The sequence below is a fragment of the Columba livia genome, chromosome 2, assembly GCF_036013475.1.
Source record: "Columba livia isolate bColLiv1 breed racing homer chromosome 2, bColLiv1.pat.W.v2, whole genome shotgun sequence".
In the NCBI taxonomy this organism is placed as follows: domain Eukaryota; kingdom Metazoa; phylum Chordata; class Aves; order Columbiformes; family Columbidae; genus Columba; species Columba livia.
The window spans coordinates 87,429,009-87,449,484 of record NC_088603.1 but is presented as its reverse complement, the minus strand read 5'-3'; the positions used below and the strand labels follow the sequence as shown (position 1 = coordinate 87,449,484).

The following is a 20,476-nucleotide window of genomic DNA, read 5'->3' as shown; positions in this document are numbered from 1 at the left end:
TATCTAGATCACAGCTGTAAATCCACTCCTTTCACATGATACAGAGCTAGAATTGCTGGTGAACTCTTTAACCAGGAAGAAAACATGGATGGTAACTATTTTGGTGCAGCAGTTAGTTAATTATTCAAATAAAAGTGATATAACTACAAAATATATGACTGAAAAACACCACAAGTAATAATTTTATGTCCTTTTACGTAAGTCATTCCAGTGGAAGATGAGATCTCACACACCTCTGGGCAGAGGAATAAATTATTATTTCAGCAGGATTTGCGTCATTTAACTACTGTTCCACTCAGTAAAACGGGAACAGCACCACTTCAAAAAAACAAAACAAAACTAAACTAAACTAAACACCCCTCTCCCCCCAAAAAAATCCAAACAAACAAAACCACAAAAAGAAACTCTTAAAATCTAGTCGATTAGACCCTGCTGCTCAAAAAGGGAGAAGAATGCCTAGGCTGCAGCTCTGTAGGGGGTCTGTGATTTGAGGCAGCAGTCCCTCCCTCCAAGAGCAGAAGCAGTTTGGGCCCTGAAGCTGGGGTACAACTGGTGTGCCTTGGGAACTATCTGGACAGAAGCACAGGTACCAGGGACCCTGTGGGACCCTCTGCACAGGCACCAGTCAAAAAGGTGTTCTGGAAGTATCACCTCTGGATATTGGAGTTCCCATGTCACTAATAACATAATAAAGCCCCAGCCTGGAAATGTTTGAACCAGAGTGCAGACTTGGTGTAAATATGGGATGCCCATATTATTGAGCTATCTGTGTGTGCAGAGTATACAGGATAGCATCCCAATCTCCCTTTCCAAAATAAACACATCAGTTTAAGAAAACATTTTTAATGTTTTGTACAACCAAAATGGCATAATCATGGCATAGTTAAGAAAACAGAGAAGCACAAGTATATGTCATTGTATTTTTCTCTTCTCCAGATACACACACACACTCCTCCCTCTCGCAAAATATATGTCCTTCACTTAACAAAAAGGAGGAAATGAAACAAAAAGGGCTACAGGACCAGCACACATCCTGTTTCACCTTGCAAAAACAAAGATAAAACTTGGTCCTATTTTGGCCCCTAAATCAACCAAAAGTTTGAGGCAGAGACTTGCCTATATACAACTTCTCTTTAAAGTGAGCTTTTCAGGACTTCCAATAGGGCTTTGAGTGTCCTGTCACTTCTATTTTAGTACAATATGCCTAAATATGCTACATAAGACCACATAAGAGGCTGGTAAAAAACTGTACTAATGATAACACCTCCCTTCCCTGGTCTACTCTGGTTCTTCAGGGCACACCTTTTTCTTAGGTCTTGTTCTCAACCCAGTAGCCTTTCCATGGTCTCCTGCATGGCAAGAGTCCCACACAGAGCCAGGTCCCTCAGAAAAGTCCTTCCACTGCCTCTGAGCCACCACTTTTCACCTGTGTCCTGCAGTCACCTCCCTGTTGTGACCACATGCGTATTCCCTCCTACAGTCAAAAATGTCTTCACTTGCACATGGTCACTGCCTTTTCCGGCAGGTATAATCTCTCTGTCTGATGCAGAGATAATGTTTCTGTGAACCTGAGTGTAGCAGTCAAGAAAGGCAACTGGCAGCCTTTCTCCCTCCTTTAATAGACCAGCTTTTCAAAGGAATGTATATTAAACAAGCTGAAAGCAAAACAAGCCAAAACACAACCAAATGCATCTGTCACAGCTCTCAAAAAGCTTGTCACACTGGGTCATAGTCTATCTAATACATAACAGACCAATTCTACTGAATTACCAGAACCATACTTATATCAAAGAGAAGATATAACTAACCAGATGAAATAACCCATCTCAGTGTATGTTTCATAACCCAGGAGCACTTTTAAATAACCTATAGAAAAAGTTATATGCTGAACTTCAAATTCCTTAACTGCAATAATAACGTCTAGAACCAAGTGGTAATTTGTAAGTTATTATTTTCCTTATTTGACTGAACAACTGTTATCTGCGTAACACCTTCACTTAGTATATTTGCATATATCATGGTTTTCTGATCCAGCAACACCTTTAAACAGCCATTTTTCCAGATAGTCTTAACTCTCAGTTCATCCAGTACAGTTTTCTTTCTGAAGTCACAGAGATATTATTTACTCAATTATAACACAGCTTAAAAAAAAATCCAAAAACTTAAATTTGTCCAAGTTTCAAGCTTTAAATATATGAAACCAGCAGATTTATTGCACATTATCAGATACTTGTTTTCTGTATAAACCATTTCTTACTGTTTCATTTCACAATTTAGAATCTGTGTAATGGCATTTAAATGTCAATCTAATTCCCTGATAGTCTCATCTAGTCCTAACAACTTAGTACAAAAAGTCAGAGACACTTCTGATAAACAGTGTACATAGAAAGCCATTGGCGAGAGAGATAACTGGATTCCTAATTACTGGCATTTTTCCTCCCCATTTTTCCACAACCCCTTGCAAGGATTTTTCTCCAATCAAATCAAACTAGTTGATTCTTCATACCTGTATGTTTTGTAAAAGGGACATCTCTTTAGGGGGACTTTAATCACATGTTCCTGCAGGCCCACAAAAAGGACGCTCTGGCTGTGTAGGATCTGAAGGCTCCTGATGGGCTCTCGCTGATTTTTTGGCAGGAGTTCAATTTCCTCGAGCAGGCAGCTGCTTGAAGTCTGGTTCATTGGGGCAAGCACTTTCTTAATTGTGCCATAGTCTGCAAAGGCAATAGGAAAATGAGTTACTAAAAATCGTACTAGCAACTATACATACTGGATGTCATTCATTGAAAAAATCTTTGTCGTATGCAGGATGCTTTCAATAGCACTCTAAAATATAGGAGTACTTTGACTGGAGTTTTCTAAATGGCTTATAGTAGAGTGAAAAGAACTTGAAAGCATTCGTTAAAGTTTTCTATATGAAATAATATAGTAAGAAATAATTTCATTTGTGGAGAATGGACTTCACAGCAGAAGTCATTAGAAAACAAGCTTTCAAAGTCTGGTTATTATAAACGCACATTCATGGCAAGGGTTACTGATTTCAGTTTACCAGAATGTACTACACTTTGTCTTTAAAGCAGTTTAAAAAGCAATAAAGTCCACCATTGCCCCAGTCTGTTCTAAAATTCTATCTGTTAAAAAGTATTTGATTTAGATATGCATCACATTCATTTAATAAAGCACTGCATGAATATCTGTAGGTCTTAATTGAATTTAGGTGAATGTAACAATAAAATGAGTCTGCTACCCTTCTTGTTAAGTATCTGCATTTTGACTTTTGAAAAGACATGTCTTTTAGCATTTGCTCTTCACTTCTATTCTTATTGTGATTTCTAGCAAAGACAGTTAAGCATCACAAACCCGTGTCATACAACTGACAAAATTTCTGATTCACCCACGCAAAGTTTTTAAAATAATTTAAAAATATAAGAGAACATATGTTCTGACCACAAAGGACCACATTTTCACACTGAGAAATATTTTAGGTAGATGCCTATAACTGTGTTATGCAATCTTCTGTGTGCCAGAAATGATAAATATGAAAGATCCAACACTGCAAACACATTCTGAGATCAGCTCTTACTCATGTCTGGAAAGACTGTAACATCTCTTGTGAGCTGGTAACAATTGCAAGAAAAATGTTTGGGATGGCCTGCTGTAGACATGGCAGCGCAGGGTCTCAGCACAGGTCTGGCCCTATCTTGGCAGAATATGGTTTTGGCTGTGGCAGCAATTGTCAGGTGGCCACATACTTGTGACCTCCCTGCACTCAGGGCAGGGGGCTGGCACCCCTATGTAGTCACTGTGGGACAAACAGCCACTCTGGGGTAACAGGGCTGGGGAAGGACAGCCTGCAGCTCCCAGGCTTTGCCTGAGGAGCCAGGAGGAGCAGCAAGTAAGTAGCCTAGAGAAAATACAAAAAAGTAGCCTCAAGCAGATTCCAAAACTGAAGAGGAGGTAGAGAACTCAGGATGTTAATTACTGTTAAAATCTTCTCCCTCTTCCTGAGGAAGACTGAAGAGTCAGTTTCTAAGACCTGGAGAAGTACTGGAAGGGGAAGCATAACATCAAATAACACAGGAAGCAAGTAGGAAGTTTATGTATAAGCTTTTAACCATATTACTAACAAAACTTAAATAATTCAATAGTATGGACTTAATTTTATTAGACAGTGAAAACTAATTAGATGAACCATAAATGCTTAGCTCAGTGTCTAAAGTGTATTCCCTCTGCCCAGAATAGGATTTTGAGTGAAATAGTTCATGTCTACATGTCAAAGTCTTCTGACTGACCTCTCAATTCTTAACATAATTACTTCATATAACTGTTTACATTTTTGTTATTTCTTGGTATAAACAAGCTTATCAGTATTTACTATATGTATTATGAGAGTAAAAGTTCAAAAAATACTTTCCTTAAATGACAATTTTAATTTTCATTAAAATTCAACCTTTTTGATGGAAGAAAACCCTCTAATTTGACTATGGTTTTTTTCCCAAATCATCTACAGTAGAATTATACTCAAAAAATAATTAAACCTTTGCCAAGAGTCAGTTTTGCCTCACAATTAAGTGATAACCAGCTCAACCAAACAGAATAACAAACAGTGTTTCCACTGGTGATTACTGGATGCAAGTACCAAGGTCAAAATATGGTCTGAGAACTTGCCAGGAAAAAAAAAAAAAGTGAGCGTTTTTTAGTCATGGAGTGAAAAATTATTTTTTTGAGCACAAACTTGGAAAGTATTCTAAGAGGAAGAAAAGCTGAAGTGAGACTATTTTACACACATGAACAAGTTGGTATCACTTCATAGATCAGTTAGTACAACTCTCTATCACTTGTCTAACTGGCAGGCAACAAATTCAGTATGATTCAGGGCACATTGCACTTGGCTTGCCATTTGTTCCTGTATGAGACAAAAATCAGGTATGTATTCACCACTTGTTTCTCATATAGACCAAAATGTCTTCCTCCCACTTTGCCAGGCCTGGCATCTACGGATTGAGTCACTTGCTGTCACCTCCACAAAGATAAAAGAGAAGAAAAAGACCCCATGACTGGAAGCCTCCTTGCCCCATGCCTCCATACACATTTAATTTAGAAGCACATCTTTGGACAGAAGAATATGATCAAAATCAAATGGTTTGTGTTTCTTTTTTCCTCATTAAATTTTAGAGGGCAGAATTAATTTTTTTTTTATGTTTAGGTCTATGACCTGGAGCATACTACCTTGGAACAAAATAAAACATTCTCACTGCAGCATTAACGCTTTTCCCAGGACACCTGTCATTGCTCTTGTTCTTCCTTCTTATCTTTGCATGCAGTCCCCATTCCTTCCATTTCCTTTTGTTTTCTTTCAGCATCTCGCAAATAATTTCTTTCCAATTGCTGTCTGAGAGGATCAGCACTCATACAGAAGTGTCAAAAGTCATAAATGACAGGACTTTAAGTGAAGAAACAATGCCAGAGACCTCATAGATTATCAGGAAGAAACACTACCCTTCTCAACAGCAATGCAGGCCATATGCAAGTTCAGTAAAAGGGAATAAAATGTTAGCTGAGATCTACCTCTGCCTCAGTAGACTCTCCTCCTTCTGACCACTTATATATTTTTTCCTTTAAATTCCTCCTTGCTTTGACTTTGAATATGCATGGACCATATAGAAACCCAAACTAGAGTGAGGATGTGTTTTTATTCTGCAACTTTGAGACAGACACAGATTGAACCAGTAGCTACATTTATCAGACTATGGTATGTAGCAAGGGTACATAGCTATCAGTCTCCTCAAACTACACTGGCATGTAATACTCGCTATACCAGGCTCCCTTGCAGCAGAAAATCATAGCCACTGCATCAGTACTTTGAAAAGTCAGGCACTTTGCCCCAGTGTTTCCAATTCTACTACAATGTGTGCAACATTATGAATTCAGCCTCCAGCAAAGATTGCAGATTTCGTAAAGAACTTAAAAAAGTCCCATCCTCAGAAGCGTTGTCTGTTCAACCATTTTCACATCATACTTGTAAAGCAAAATAAAGAGAGAAGTAGGGAAAGAAATGAGTCTTGAATACACCTCTGGGGCATGGAGGTTTTCAGACCCGTCAAAATAACTCAAGTGAATATTTACTTTATAATCAAACTAACTGTTCACTTCTGCCAAGAAATACCTAAGAAGAATAGTAAACACAGACCTTCCTAATGGATGTAACTTTATTGCTACGGACACAGTGAAAGTTCGAGTTTCATCACAAATGTCAAGGCTGAGTCCAACAGCTATTTAGGAATGCAAATGAATGGTGTCTTCACATCCTAAGCATAAGCAAGACAGGCTGGAATAGATCCAGACACCTGACAGCCTTAGTTTAAAGATGATTGAGTATATACAGGAGTAGTGAAAGATAACGACATTGGCCAGAATGAGTAAATACTGTGCTTTGTTAACTTGTACCACAATACTTCCAAAGAGACTTGCAAAACCAGCAACTGAATATTAGAAATGTAATGACTGTGAATGAAGAGGAAAGAAAAATCGTAGTTGAAATATCACTATGTAATGCACAGGAGACTGTAAAGAACTGAATGCAAAAACTGAGATGGAGTTTCAGAGAACAAGTTTGGAGGCAACAGAGTCTGTAATGAACAAAATGATAATGGGCCAATATCAAAGGATGATCTGTAAAACCGTAAAGGAAAGTTTAAGATGTAAATGGTAAAAAACATAACCAGCAATGAAGAACACTGCAAGAGTGTGGTTGAAATCATTGTAACATCTATGGTGACAACTGCAAAGGAAAAAAAATGAACACACAAAACAAGTGGCAGATGCAACAAAATAATACACCTGTAATTTCTTTAACTCAAAGAAGCTGTAGCAACTTCTTACTATGGAGAAGAATAAATATTTATATGTGCTATTATGTTTACAAATATTGTTGCATTCTTCAGTTAAATCCATCTTTAACAGATCACTCAAAATGAGACAGTTTGAAGTAAGTTCATTTAGCTTCTTTAAAAGAAGGGAAAGAACCTTTACCAGTTCCTTTATTGGGAAGGAAACACCTTCAGTCTTAACTCTTGCCATAGTTGACAGTGAAACAAAACCTAACGTAATCTTCATTTTATTACAGTTTAGTGCACTACCTTGGAGAGAGGCTTGGTCTCCAAAAAGCAGCTGAACCAGCACCAGAACAAAGAATCCAAGTCAATGTTTTTCATTGGAGAAGCTTATGGTATTAACTTTCAGTAAGGTTGCAAAAAAAAAACTCCTTAGTGCCTTCTAAATTATATGAGTTGCCAGCAACAGAAACTTATAATAGTCTCCAGTATATGTTAGGCTAGTTGTATGCCCATGTTTGTGACTTTACAAGTATTCATGTACTGAGTACAATAGAGTGCCTTTACAGATCTGAAATCTCCTTGCATGTACCAAGAAAAATTCAAGGAACAGCAAAATCAACTGCAAATAATAAATTAAGAACAGCCAATATAAATAAGGGCCTATTTTACAATTTTCCAAAAAAAAAATATTGTTTAGAAAAGACAACATGTCTTAAGCAGATGAAAGAATGTGGTCAATATGGGGTAAAAGGGCAGTCTAAGCAAGACACAGAAAACGGAAGCTAAAATTATATGGGGAACTTCAAGTGACATTTGTAACTGAACTTGGATAGATACCATCTATGCAAGAAATACACTACTCATGGGTATTACAACATGTGAAAACAGAGTCATTGACATCCTTAACAAATTGTCAATGTAATAATCATGGCGGGGTTTTTTATGTTTAAATAAAAGTTTGGGATTCACAGATGGATATTTGGGAGAATACATTTTAAAGTGTGGCTGAAATGGATACAAACTACATATATTTTCAAGTGTAACTTGATAGGCTTCAGAAAACTATATTCATTAGCTATTTTGATTTTGCCCATTACACACTGGTTTTGCATATTATTTGTTGTACACAAATTATGTTTCCTGTGCGTAAATAAAAGCATTCAGACAGTATTAAAACTGTTGAAATGAAAAAACAGTTAATGTTAAATTTCTTGTAAACATCATCCATATGTTTATATAAACAGTGTTCACACTCATCATAACATTTGTATTAATTAAATACCATAGAAACAGAAAAACTAGGGTGTTGGGGTTGTTTTCAAGGAAGAAGTCTTTCAGAAGAATAAATTGAAATATCAAACATGAAACTGATATAGATAACACATAGAGCACAAAACCAAAGAAAGTGCAAGGTGATTGATAAACATCATGTAACTGACAAAAAATGTATTATCAGTATCGTTTTCCTCCACCACAGGAACTGAAAGCAAGCCATGCCATGAAGCATCGTGCATTTGGTTAACAGCAGAAATTTATTGCAATGACAGAAAGTATGAGGTTGCATAAGGGCTTAAGTGTGCTCAATACAGAAAAAGGACACAGGAACAGCTAACGCAGCTGCTGGTTGAGCCTACAAAGGGAGAGCCCAGATTTAATAATCTGTGCAACATCAAAAAGATGCATATGGTACACAGAATCTGAGAGGATTAAAAATCTACTCTCTTTTTTTCCCTTCCTAAAAATAACTTTTAAATTAGCTAAATCATCAGTAGAATATGGAAAATAAAAGTCTTTGTTATAATCTGTTTTCCCATATCAGGGTGGGGTACAATTTGGTTTAAAGCAAAGGCATATTTAGAAGATAAGAAAATACAACCATTCTCTGTAACTTATCTCTTACCTTCAGGTTTCTGAGATATGTATTTATACTTCATTTACAGGAATAGTCTTTTAATCACACTACAGCCTAAAGGACAAGTGAAAGACTGATTTTCAACCCTTTCGCTTTAAAAATTAAAAATATATTATGAGCAAATGTAGTTCGCTTCCACAATGATACAGAAGACAAAAAGAATATAGTTCAATCTTAAAATTTCCAACTTAATTTTCAGAGTTTTACTTTTTTTTTTTTTTTTTTTTTTTAATGTATATTCATTACTTCTTGGCGCGGGGGGGGGGGGGGGGGGGGGGGGGAAGAGTGAACCCCAAGAAATCAATATGGAATTCTGACGCTTCATCAAGGCATAGATTTCAATTTTAACAATTTTTTATTTTTATCTTCAGAGCTGTTTTGTAAGTTCATAGTTTATCTCTCCAATTGAAATTAAACCACTGTTCGAACAATCTGGTCAGTGTGCTAGTTAACTTATTCTTTTCCTACACTTTTAATATATTTCTTGGTGTAGTAAAATATAGGATGTGATTTTTCTGCAAGCTCCAGTAAAAAAAATAGAGGTTAAAAATCTGTACATATTCTGTTTTGCAGGCTTGATAGAGTATGAAAAACTGATAAGCTTATGAAGAACTTCAACAAAAAACTACTCTGATTGCCTTGCTAATACAGCCCATTATCATCATGATGATAACAAGACAATGGTGGGTATTAACAGAAATGCAGATATAAAGCAGATTTATTAGATTAAAAGGCAATTATCTATCCATGTAATAAAAACTTCTAACAAATACTGTAGCTGAAAATACTAAATAATTTTGTTGCATTTCCCCAAGAAATGTAAATTATTCTGACTTGTTAATATGGAGACTTAAACACTAAATACACTAAATGAAATTTTGATTACCCTCTGTGCCATCACTTATTGCAGTGATGGCAGTAATCTGTGTGACAAACTCGTTACTGTAAAAGCTAGTATTAATAGCACTGAAAATCTACAACAAAAATACATACTAATTAGTTTCTGTCACCTGCAGAAAATATACACAATCCACCGAGAAGTGAGTCTGCCCTAATTGAAGTTCTTAGACTACCTAATTGTTTTTAATAGTTGCAAGAATGCAAAATAACTAAACATCTACATAATCTACCAAGTAAGCGATATTTTCAGCGGAAACATTACAGCAGATACATCAATGTATCTCAAGAAATTGGACAGAATGTATCAATCAATGGAAATTAGGACAACTACCATCTCAATCCTCTATTTATTGTTTTCCAGATAAAGCTTTTAAAACACAATGCATTCTTTTGAACACTTCTTACCCTTGTAGACTTAGTTCAAATGTATTAAAATGTTTCAAAAGCATCAAGGACATATTGAATTTGCAGTTGAATCAGCAAAGGCTTCTTCCAGTAATTACCAAGCAAAGAGTTAAAACACTGCTTTAATACTGAAAATACCTGCCACTCCTTAAAACACAACAGAACATTCGTTGGTACAATTAAGGTTTCCACCAGCAATGTTTACTATGAATCAAAAATGTACTAAATATGAGCAAAACATGCAATTTCTGTATCATCTTCCAAAGTCCATTTCAGGTCCTCTGTGCCAAATTAGAATTTAAAGCTAGCTTCAGTCAGATTTATCAAAAATCTTTCAAATCAATAAAGAATTCAAGTTCTAAAGTGAAATTCAGATTTGAGACTAAAATGCTAAGCAAGCAGCAGCTAAACCAAAGCAGCATGCCTTTTTTTTGAAAGACTATGCCTACAATTTTGAAGCTCCTAACTCCTAGAACCAAAATAACCTTTTTTTTTTTTTTATTTTTTTCTGCTTTCCTCTTGGTCTTTTCTAGAAGTTTAAGCAAAACCCCGTGCTGAACAACAAAACACATGCTGAATTACATCTCAGGTTCCACACCAATTAGTTCTGTTTTCTTCACAAAGAAACAGTATCAAACCAAATCACTCCTTTTCCTCAGCTTGTTAGACTGAAGCTCATATGCAGTAGTGGCAAATTTGTACTTTCCCTAGATCTAAAACAGATGTTTCTTCCTGCCTGACAAAAGAAACAAAGTAAGTTCAACAGTCTTAAAATGTGTATATTTTAATGATTCATGCTCATTGTTCACACCTTTATTTACTACTTCTCCTCTGTTTTCAATCTTATAAGAGGATTTCAGCTTGCCAAAGATGTGACTAAGATAAGATATAAATTAATTTTTATTTTCTGATTTAGAGTAGCTGTATATATTCATAACAGTTCATGCACTCAACTTAATTACAAGTAACACATATCTTTAGAACTCCTTTACGCAAAAGCTTTAGCAGCTACAGTTCCTTAATAGGCTATAGTTGATAAAAACCCATTTATTAACATTTTAATCTGTGGCACATTAATTTTATTTATATGACATAAAGCATTTATTATTTTAAGACTTTATGAAGTAGTATCTTTTTATAATATTTAATTTGCACTCTGAATTATTTTTCAATCATAAAAGTTTTAATAAAGAAATTGCTCTTATGGATCAAACTGTGAGATCTGTGTTCAATTGCCAGCTTTCTCTCTCCTAAGACTCTGTGTGTGAAACTGGTATTCAGAACAGCAATATTGTGTAAAGGGAAAAAAACCCAAAACTTGGAACTTCACTTTTTGCAAAACTCTTTCATGTAACTATAACAATACCTCAGTATAGGTACTTTTAACAGGTACCTTTTCCTACTGAAGATTTAAAACTTCTTTTGTTACCCTCTTTTTTGCTGACAAATTCAAAACCAGGGTCAGGCAGTTACCTTAGTTTCCCTCGATGCACAGGAGACAGAAAAGTCTCAGCTGCAACCATGAAAACTCATGAAGGCTTTGAGAGTTTTGTTAACATACACCAGAGGGAAAGAGTATCAAAGGGCTGGAAACAGGGACGGGAGAGATAAGCAATATACTGAGCCTGTGAAAAACACCTCTTCCTTAAACTCTCAGCAGTTCCTGATAGGATTTTACGCCCTGCAAGCAACAGGTGCTTTCTGTGTCTTTAGGGAATTTTAGGGAGCACTTACTGCTTATTTAAAAAGGCATCCGAAAAATATTTTGATAGTCCTTGAAGCAGGGAGCAAGGTATCATTTCTCTCTAGCTGAATTCTCTCCCTACTTGCCTGGTGAGATGCTGTGCTCCTGCATCTGCAGGCCAGATGAACCGGGTGCTCTCCAGATTAAAACACTATCAGGGAGTGGACCTGGGAGGGCTCCTCCCCATCCACAGCAGCCCCTTCTCTCCCGGGTCAAGCATTTGGCAAGGAAGTGGCAGAGATAGCTGTTAACTTCAAAGCCCAGTAGAAAATAAACCTCAGCTCTACATACCCCATACGAGTGCTGCTACCATCTGACCACTGTATCAGTTTGTTGATTTTCTTCCCTCGTGTTGCTGTGTTCATTGCAGAAGGTAATCTCACGGAAGTGTGTCAGATTTGCTCAAGGCACAGCTACTTGATAATGCCCCATACCAATTATCACCATCTATATCCCCTTCAGAAAGTTATATTAAAATGTGAGAAATTGAACATATAACAATATTTTAGACACTAATATTGGTTTAAGAAATGCTGTTCATGCAGAGAGGATATGGTTAAAACTAAAGCATAAAATCCATAGATTAGGTTTTAATGAGTATGAGAACAGAACATTGTTTCTTGGGACTTGGCAAACAGATGACTGACAACAATTCCAAGTTTGGCTCTAATGCCCCATGCTTATTCTCCTTTTCTTCTTCATGGAGTTATCAAGAAATCTCAGGTCAGCAATACAGAGCAAAGGCATGATTCATAATAACATCAGGTACAAAGTCCTTGATCTTACCAAGCAATAATCTCATTTTGAATTTGTATTTAATCTACCCAAGTTCTGTCTATAAAGTTACTCAATAATAGAAAATATTTACAAGGATCATGACAAATGAAGCCACCATCCCTTGAGAAGGCCAGTAAAACATCTTTTTCTCTTGCATAATACTGAGTTAACTTGGCATTCAAAAGACACATTCTTCCAGCTCAGAAAAGGAATGCACTTCAACAATGTCAAGTTCAAATAGAATATTAAGACTATGTTGGTGCATCAAACCTAAATCCAAAACAAATTGTTCATATTTATTGCCTTTGACCATAGTTACTGTATTTGAATCAAGCATCCTGCCAATATGCACATAAACCTGTGAACATGTGTTATGTGACTACCTTCAGCAAGAATCCCAACAGATGTTAGAAGTCTCAAAGATTTTAATCCATTAGATGCGAATTCTCCTTTTATATCAACACATTATCATTAGAAACAATTATGTAAGGATTGCTTAGGGTTATACTTAAGGTTGTAATTGATATAAGCCACCTAGTTTATACTTACAGAAATAAAACAAGACAAATTAGGAAGCATTTCAGACACAGGTGGTTGAGAAAAGTGCGACTGGGAACACCCTCATTCTCAAACAAGAAAAAATTGTACTCTCTAAGACCAGTCAGATGATACCTAAACAGATTCAGTATCAAGGGCTACCTGTGAATAATATCTATTCTGGGGAATGCCCTTTTGGCAGTATATTGTAAGTACAGCAACTCGTGTTGGTAACATTGAGCTTTTACTGTACTAAAAATCACACATACATGGATAAAACCTGAAGCCCTGAGGCGAAGAAGACACAAGAATTCTTATGGATCTGAATGGGAAATGTTACACCTGTCAAGAGATGCATCATTTTGATGCCCTGGATTCTGATAAGGTTGCTATCAGGTAAGATAATTCACAATGAAACAAACAAAAAAAAAGTCCATGTTAATTTCCCAGAAGCTTCTTTTCAGGAAGAGAAAACATTCTGATTTTGGAGAGGCTTGCTAAAATGTTTAATCAGGAGGTAGGACTGGACTTCTCAGATAGTGGAGATGAGCATTTCTAAAGAAATGCAGAACCTCTAACTAGAGTAGTAGAGTAGATAATAAACACAGATTTTAATAACAGGATGAAATGGTTCTTACAACTTGAAGCCTGCTATCTGACACAGAGCAGCAGTGAAGAATGTCACACTGTACACAAATAATAAAATTTCTACCAAATACAGGCCCTGGATCTCTGCCAGTCTCCCAAAGTTGAGATATATTAACTCTGACTGGATCTGACCAGACAGGGAGTTCTTACTGCTCCTATTATTTTTTATTGCCTTCCTTCACGCCACCACAATAATAAATACTTTGTACTACCTAATGCATGCTATGAATATGATAGTGTTTTCCCACTGAATAAATCTTCCAGTGGCTAGATCAAAGAAGCACTTACATGCAAAAGTGGAGAAAAACTTCTTCTCAAATAATAACCCACAATAAACTGCCTGATTTCTTAACTGAGTCATATGTGGCTGTTTTCATTGGAAGTGTCAGAAATACAACTGACTACTGTACGAATCCAGAAGCATGACAAACTTGGCTGACTAGAATGTTTCAGGGACTATCCTCTACTCAAACTCTTCTGCAGTTTGCATATTACATGCCCCTATGCCTCAGTCCCTAGATGAGCCATATCCAGTACCTATATCCATTTCAAATTCAGTATGATGTGTACAGAACTTCAGCAGCGATTTCACCATAAAGCACACCTTTTGTTCAGAAATACAGAAGAAGGGAATAATTTTCTTTCTAATCCAATGAAAGTTAGGAAGTAAATGGACAAGAGACAGAAGCAAAGCTGGGATTAGAGACATGAACCTAAAAATCCTTCACCAGAAGATGTTAATCTTACTACTTTAGGACATTAAAGCAGTAACAGCCATGGTATATAACATATATAATCATGTTATATTATATTCTTTATATAATAGTGTAGGAATAAGGACATCTGGTAATAACCAGGAAACCTCACACGGCTTACTAGTTAAAAAACAGCTCTTATCTTCTAGGCAAGTGATCTAACCACTAAATTGGTTGTGGTCATGGTTAGTAATCCTGAAAGCATGTAGTTGTAGAACTAAATTTCCAAGATCCAGGGGATAAGAAAGAAAAATAAAAGTAAATAACATAAGAATAATTAATCTGTAGGTAAGCTAGTCTCTGCTCCTAATATTATTCCTCTTACCCCATGACTGGATGGAGTAAAATGCATATGGAACTTAATCTATCCTTTTGTGAGTTTGTCTACAGGTTACAAGACTCTTCACAGAAAGGCCACAGTATTCAGAATAACACAACTTCACATTTTGACGACTCTTAAAAGTCACAGAACAAAGTAAATAAGGCGTATCTTTATTGAGAAATTCTTTAGCTTATGAAGATTTGTGATGCCCTATGACCAGACCTGAGTAAATACAAGGAAAAAATCCCCCACAAATACATGAGAAAACCCTCACTAATTACTGGTGGCACTGCTTGTATTTGCTTAGTTGTAAACATTTGGATTTATCAAGGTTTATTGGGAAAAATGCTGCAGAATGAAGAAACACATACATGTTAACAAAAACAGGAGTTTAGCAGAAAATTCCATCTAATGATTGCTTTACTGACAGCTCACACATATAAAGTCATCATGAGTGTGGCCCAACATTCTGAGTTTTTTTAGAGTCAAAATGAATTCAATGTGTGGTTTGAACTTTTTTCCCCACCATGGTTAACTATTCCACTTCTTAGCATGGCAAGATCACTCTTACACACGTCCACCTTAAAAGAAAGGCTTTTTAAAATGCCTTGAAGAAGATTCTAAAAATGTTCACAATGCTCAGCAATGTGTCAAGTTGCCTAATCTTTTCTGAGAAGTTCTGATGCAGTCAAGACCCTTCAGAGGGAAAGCTTCCTCCCCACATCTTTCGGGAAGAGTCCTGTGTACTCTTCTGTGTACTCACTGTGTACTCACGCAAGAGTTACACAGTTCAAAGGTCAAAATTCGCCACAAGATAAGGCTAATTCCAATAGCCTGTTAATTGGCACTGCACACTACCAGGGACAGAACAAGACATTTGAGTACAGGCTCAGATGCTATTAGACACCTCAGCTTTGAAGACAGCAGGATAACACTGAATACCATGTAAGATACCTCTTTCATTCACAGCTTCACATTCTGTGCCTTAGAATTATCTAATAACAAATGAACGTAGGGGTTGTCAAGTCTAGTTTCCCTGCCAGGAAGAAGAGATGATAGTACCAAAAAATCTTGAAAGGAAGGAGGGCTTATTTGTCCATTCTAGGTTTATAAAATAGTCAAACAGGGTTTAAGAGCTCAGCATCACTGTAATAAAGAGGAGGTGGTCTTTTTTTAATGGAAGGTTGAGACTTTATCTCCAGCTCTTCACAATCTCCTTCCCTGCCCACCCATTAGTCTCACTCCCATGCAAACAGAGCCAGCTGTTCTTCAGCCAGTAGCTGCTTCTTGCAGTAATTCAGACTGCCAGTGATGGCAAAGAAGTGCACACACCATATGTTCTTTGAACATTTATTTATAGTCTTCATCTGAAAGAGCTGGGCAATCATAAAGACATAACGATGATTTGTGAACAGAAAAAAAAAGGCTTCTCTAACTTAAATTTGTCCCACAAGAGAACAGAACACAAATGCCATTTACTTGCAGCAGGCAATTGATGAACATGCTATCTAAAGTACAAACTGTAAGAGCAAATAGCAGCAACAAACTCACCAAAATCATTACCTATTCACGGGTTGATTATAATAACAAAAAATGACTACAAATAAGTGGTGGGTAATTTGTGAATCAAATAAATGGCTACAAGTCTCACATATAAATTGCTGCCAATGAATAATTTAAGCAGCTCTAGTTAGAGCCATCTATTTATTAAGAAACCTCTTTAGCACTCTCCAACTGGAGCTGGCAGAATGATTTATCTCTACCCACAGTGCTAAAGCCAAGGGAAATCAGTACTACTAGACATTTAAAATGCTGGGTTTGTTTCTCTAGAGCCCTATAATATCATTTATAACTCTGTAGCCTGGACTTTAGACATGACCATTCTCATTTGGTAACATTTTAAAGCCACTTTGCCCAGTACAGATGACAAAATACACAAGGCAGTGGCAAGTCAACAATTCTGTGTTTAAATTACGTAGCAAACCAGCTATGGTTTACACTATCCCTCTTTGTCTTTAAAGATATTGTACATGGAAAATAACATAAATATTCTAGCAGGAATATATAGCAAGCATCCGTAGTAACATTAGCATAAATACCAGAGTGAACATTAGACTCTTGAAGACAAAACCATGCAATCTTTCAAATATATTTTTTTTAAACTTTGCAGCAAAATGTTTCCTAGAAAGACTAATAATGTAAACAAAGTATTCATTCATCTAGGGTTTTCTTTTATCAGAGGTAGTGGTCACTGCAAAAGGAGCACAGAATAACGTTATTAGTTTTGTGGTTTACTGCTCGATTTTTTTGAACAAATACTCAAGATCCTCATGTTGCTGTTAGGACTCGTGTCTTCCAACATGCACCAGTTTTAGACAGCAGAATAATTGATGACTGTCTGACTGTCCTTCTTCAAGCCTCTTAAAATGACATTGAATAAGGCCAGAAGAATAAGAAGGAAGTAGTTTTAAACTGTTGCAGGGATGCTTTACAACTGCATAAAAGCACACTATACCCTTGTCAAGAATAGGCATAAGAAACAAAGCAACTATGTTTTTTATTAGAAAATAAGAAAAATAATTTTAAAAGCTTTTTAAAAGTTTTAAAAGTTTTAAAATATTTTTTAAAAATAGGCTTTAAAGGTTTTAAACTACTTTAAAATAGCTTTTTTTAAAAGCCCAACACAGTGCATGTGTCTCATTATGCATCTGGTTTTGAACTAGGAAGTATTAATACATACAAACATACTAGTTACCACTTTCACACTTGATTTGTAATTCAAATTACAACTGCTTCAACCATTATTATTATTGCATTTCTATTATAGTTTCTAGACTAAAAAGGTGCTTCTGAGAGGAAAAGCCTATGGTTCTTTTCTCCAAAAATTATCTGTAGATTATTTCCAGGAACCTCAACAAACCTGAGATAACACAGTCAGAAGTAGCACCAAATTGGAAAAAATGCAGTCAATTTAAGCTTTGTCCCTTTCTTCACTATGTATGAAACATACAAAAGCATATATTTTTGCTTATATTTTTAAGGTCTGTAACTTCATATTACTGCTTATATTTTACACCATGTACATTAAACTGTGTAAGCTGCACAATTTGATTAGAACCTGTAGTCTGCCAGGAAAATAACAGTATTTCTTCTGAGATTTTTTAGCAAAAACACTAACAAAACTCTTTTTTTTTTTTTCTTTTTAGGACGTTGGGTTGTTCCCCAGCCAAAAGTATCATGTATTGATTACAAAAACAAAAAGAAGAAGATAGCTTTAGTAATAAAAATCATAGAGCAAACAAATCACGCACTACTTTGCATGAATTTACTTCCAACTAGTAAGACTATCAGGAGAAATACAAACTGTTTCAATAGCATTTCCAAAATGAGTTTCATGCACACTTCCAAATCCCTTAATGAGGTCGGGACTGGTCTCTGGATAATATCCAGCATTGAGGCTTCATGAGAAAAATGTTACATTTGTGGAATTTTATTACTTGTTATAACCCTTCTGAAGGCAAATGTATGAAAAATCCATCTGCATTTTCAAAAACTGTCTTTTAACATTTCTTTGTGAAACTTCTCCACTTCTTCGTAATAATTGTGACATGTGTGTCATCAGAATTTTTTTTATCATTGTTCTCAGCATTGCTACCTGTAATTCTGAGGTCGTAAGAGCAGGGAAAAACACTTTCTTGAACTTATTGGAAACGGAAGTACAAAACCTGTTGTAAAATCTTCTAGTCATCTTTAAGCCTCCGATAAAACGCGGCTTTTGGCATAAAAATTCAGGTTCAGTTCAATGAACAACCCACTCTTTAGAGACATGCAATGTAGCCAAAAGGAAATCTTTCTTCAGGTTTCATACTCTCTTTGTAAGTAAGTCGTACCTCAATTTCATCAATGCCAAACTATTATAAAAATCCCAATAACCAAGATCCACCACCAGGTATATACTGTTTCTACTCAGGATACAGAGAGGACACCCTCTATCAAGTGAGACTGAAGAACAGAGAAAACATGGGAGTTTTTGCACCAAATCATTTTTAAGATAAGGCCTTAAAGTTTCTTTTCAGACAGTGCAAATATTACCTTTTCTGAACTCCCAAGAAACAGCAACCAGAAACTTTTTTCAGAATACCCTCAAACTAGCCATCATACCTAATAATTTTCTTATTAATTCTAATAAATGAATACATTTTTAACAGTCTTCTAAATATGGGCTATTTACTCTTGTTGCAGCATCCTGTTTTCTGACAAATGCTTTGAAGATCTTTAGATATTGGCAAAGTTTTTAACCATGGGACATGTAAGCATCAAAACTGAAAAATAAAAGGGAGAAAGAAATTGAAGGGTGGGGAAAAGAACAAAAGGGAGGGACACAAAACTATGACATACATAGCTCCATTTTGTTTTGATTTTTTTCTGATGAGAAAATACGTCTTTTAACCTTGTAAAGTTATTAGAATATCATGTTATTTTCTAGCTTTCTCTACTTTGAGCTTATTAATGTAAATGATTTTTAGTTCAGAACTTCTGTGAATGCTTTCCTTGATTTTTCTTTCTGAATCCCTGAAAATTGTTTTAGGGATTTCCGGCTGCCTAAAGCTAGCAGTACTGCTAGTTCTAAGCAACACAAAATGTGCAGGAATTGATAGATCCTTTCATTCTGTGTTAAAAGTCAGTGCAGCAAAAGATTAAGAGGTACTAAAGTGTATTTTTGATATGAGCAGTAGCTGTTAAATCCGAACATATCAGAATCTTCTAGCGGAATGATGACTTGGCAAAAGTTTAGGAAGTGAAGACTGTTGACACAGCAGATTAATGCATTTATTTGCTTACTCCTGGTCTCTCCTCAAGTAATATTATATCTATTTAAGGTTTAATGAAATTAGATTACACTTTTATACCGTCAGGGTTATTCATTTCTGTATTCTAACAACAGGGTGGATAGGTAAGTGAATGTGAGGGTGGAGGAAGAAAGCCCATGTGCTTCAAAGAATGGGATTTTTGCTTTGAGTAACAAAGACAGAAGAGCATTCATTTATATTCAATCCAACCTACATGCCTGCCTTTCCACTGAATCAGTTTTGTGCATTTTAGAAGATATTTTTTGTAAGAATATTGTAATGAATAGTAACTACAAAAGCTATGCAGAGTACACCACACACAGCATGGGTTGTATCTATCCTGCTCTGTAACAGTAGGTGCAAATTGCTTACTGCCAGTACTCCTATTAGAGTTAAATGCACTTTCCTTTTGGAAGCAGGAAGTACAATGCTATCTATTATCACAGGGTTGAATAAAAATGTAATTTAGCCAATTTGCCCATTGCACTGCTATACAATAGACAGAAGATAATGGAAGTTGGAAGGGACATCAGGAGGTCTCAAGTCCAAACTTCTGCTCAAAGGACAGTTAACTGTAACATAGACTGAGTTGCTCTCTGGTCTTGAAAACCTCGAAGGATGGAGACTACACAACCTCTCTGGGAAATCCCATTCAGTGCCTGACTGTTTTTCTTTATATCTAATCTGAAACTCTCTGTCTGTTGCCTCTTGTCTTCCCACCATGCACCACTGTGAGGAGCCTGTATTGTGGGCATGGTATTTATATATAAACATATTTGTGGTCATTTTA

The 20,476-nt window shown here is 36.0% G+C and overlaps 1 protein-coding gene across 22 annotated transcripts in view; it reads right to left on the bottom strand.

The window, feature by feature from the left end:
• Nucleotides 1-20,476, bottom strand: part of SEMA5A (semaphorin 5A) — a 348,961-nt gene that overhangs the window by 99,314 nt on the left and 229,171 nt on the right. For all 22 annotated transcript variants that reach the window (XM_065052681.1, XM_065052686.1, XM_065052695.1 and 19 more), the window contains one exon: nucleotides 2,507-2,714. In XM_065052681.1, the coding sequence (XP_064908753.1) occupies nucleotides 2,507-2,714 (208 nt within the window). The remainder of the gene's footprint in view (nucleotides 1-2,506; nucleotides 2,715-20,476) is intronic.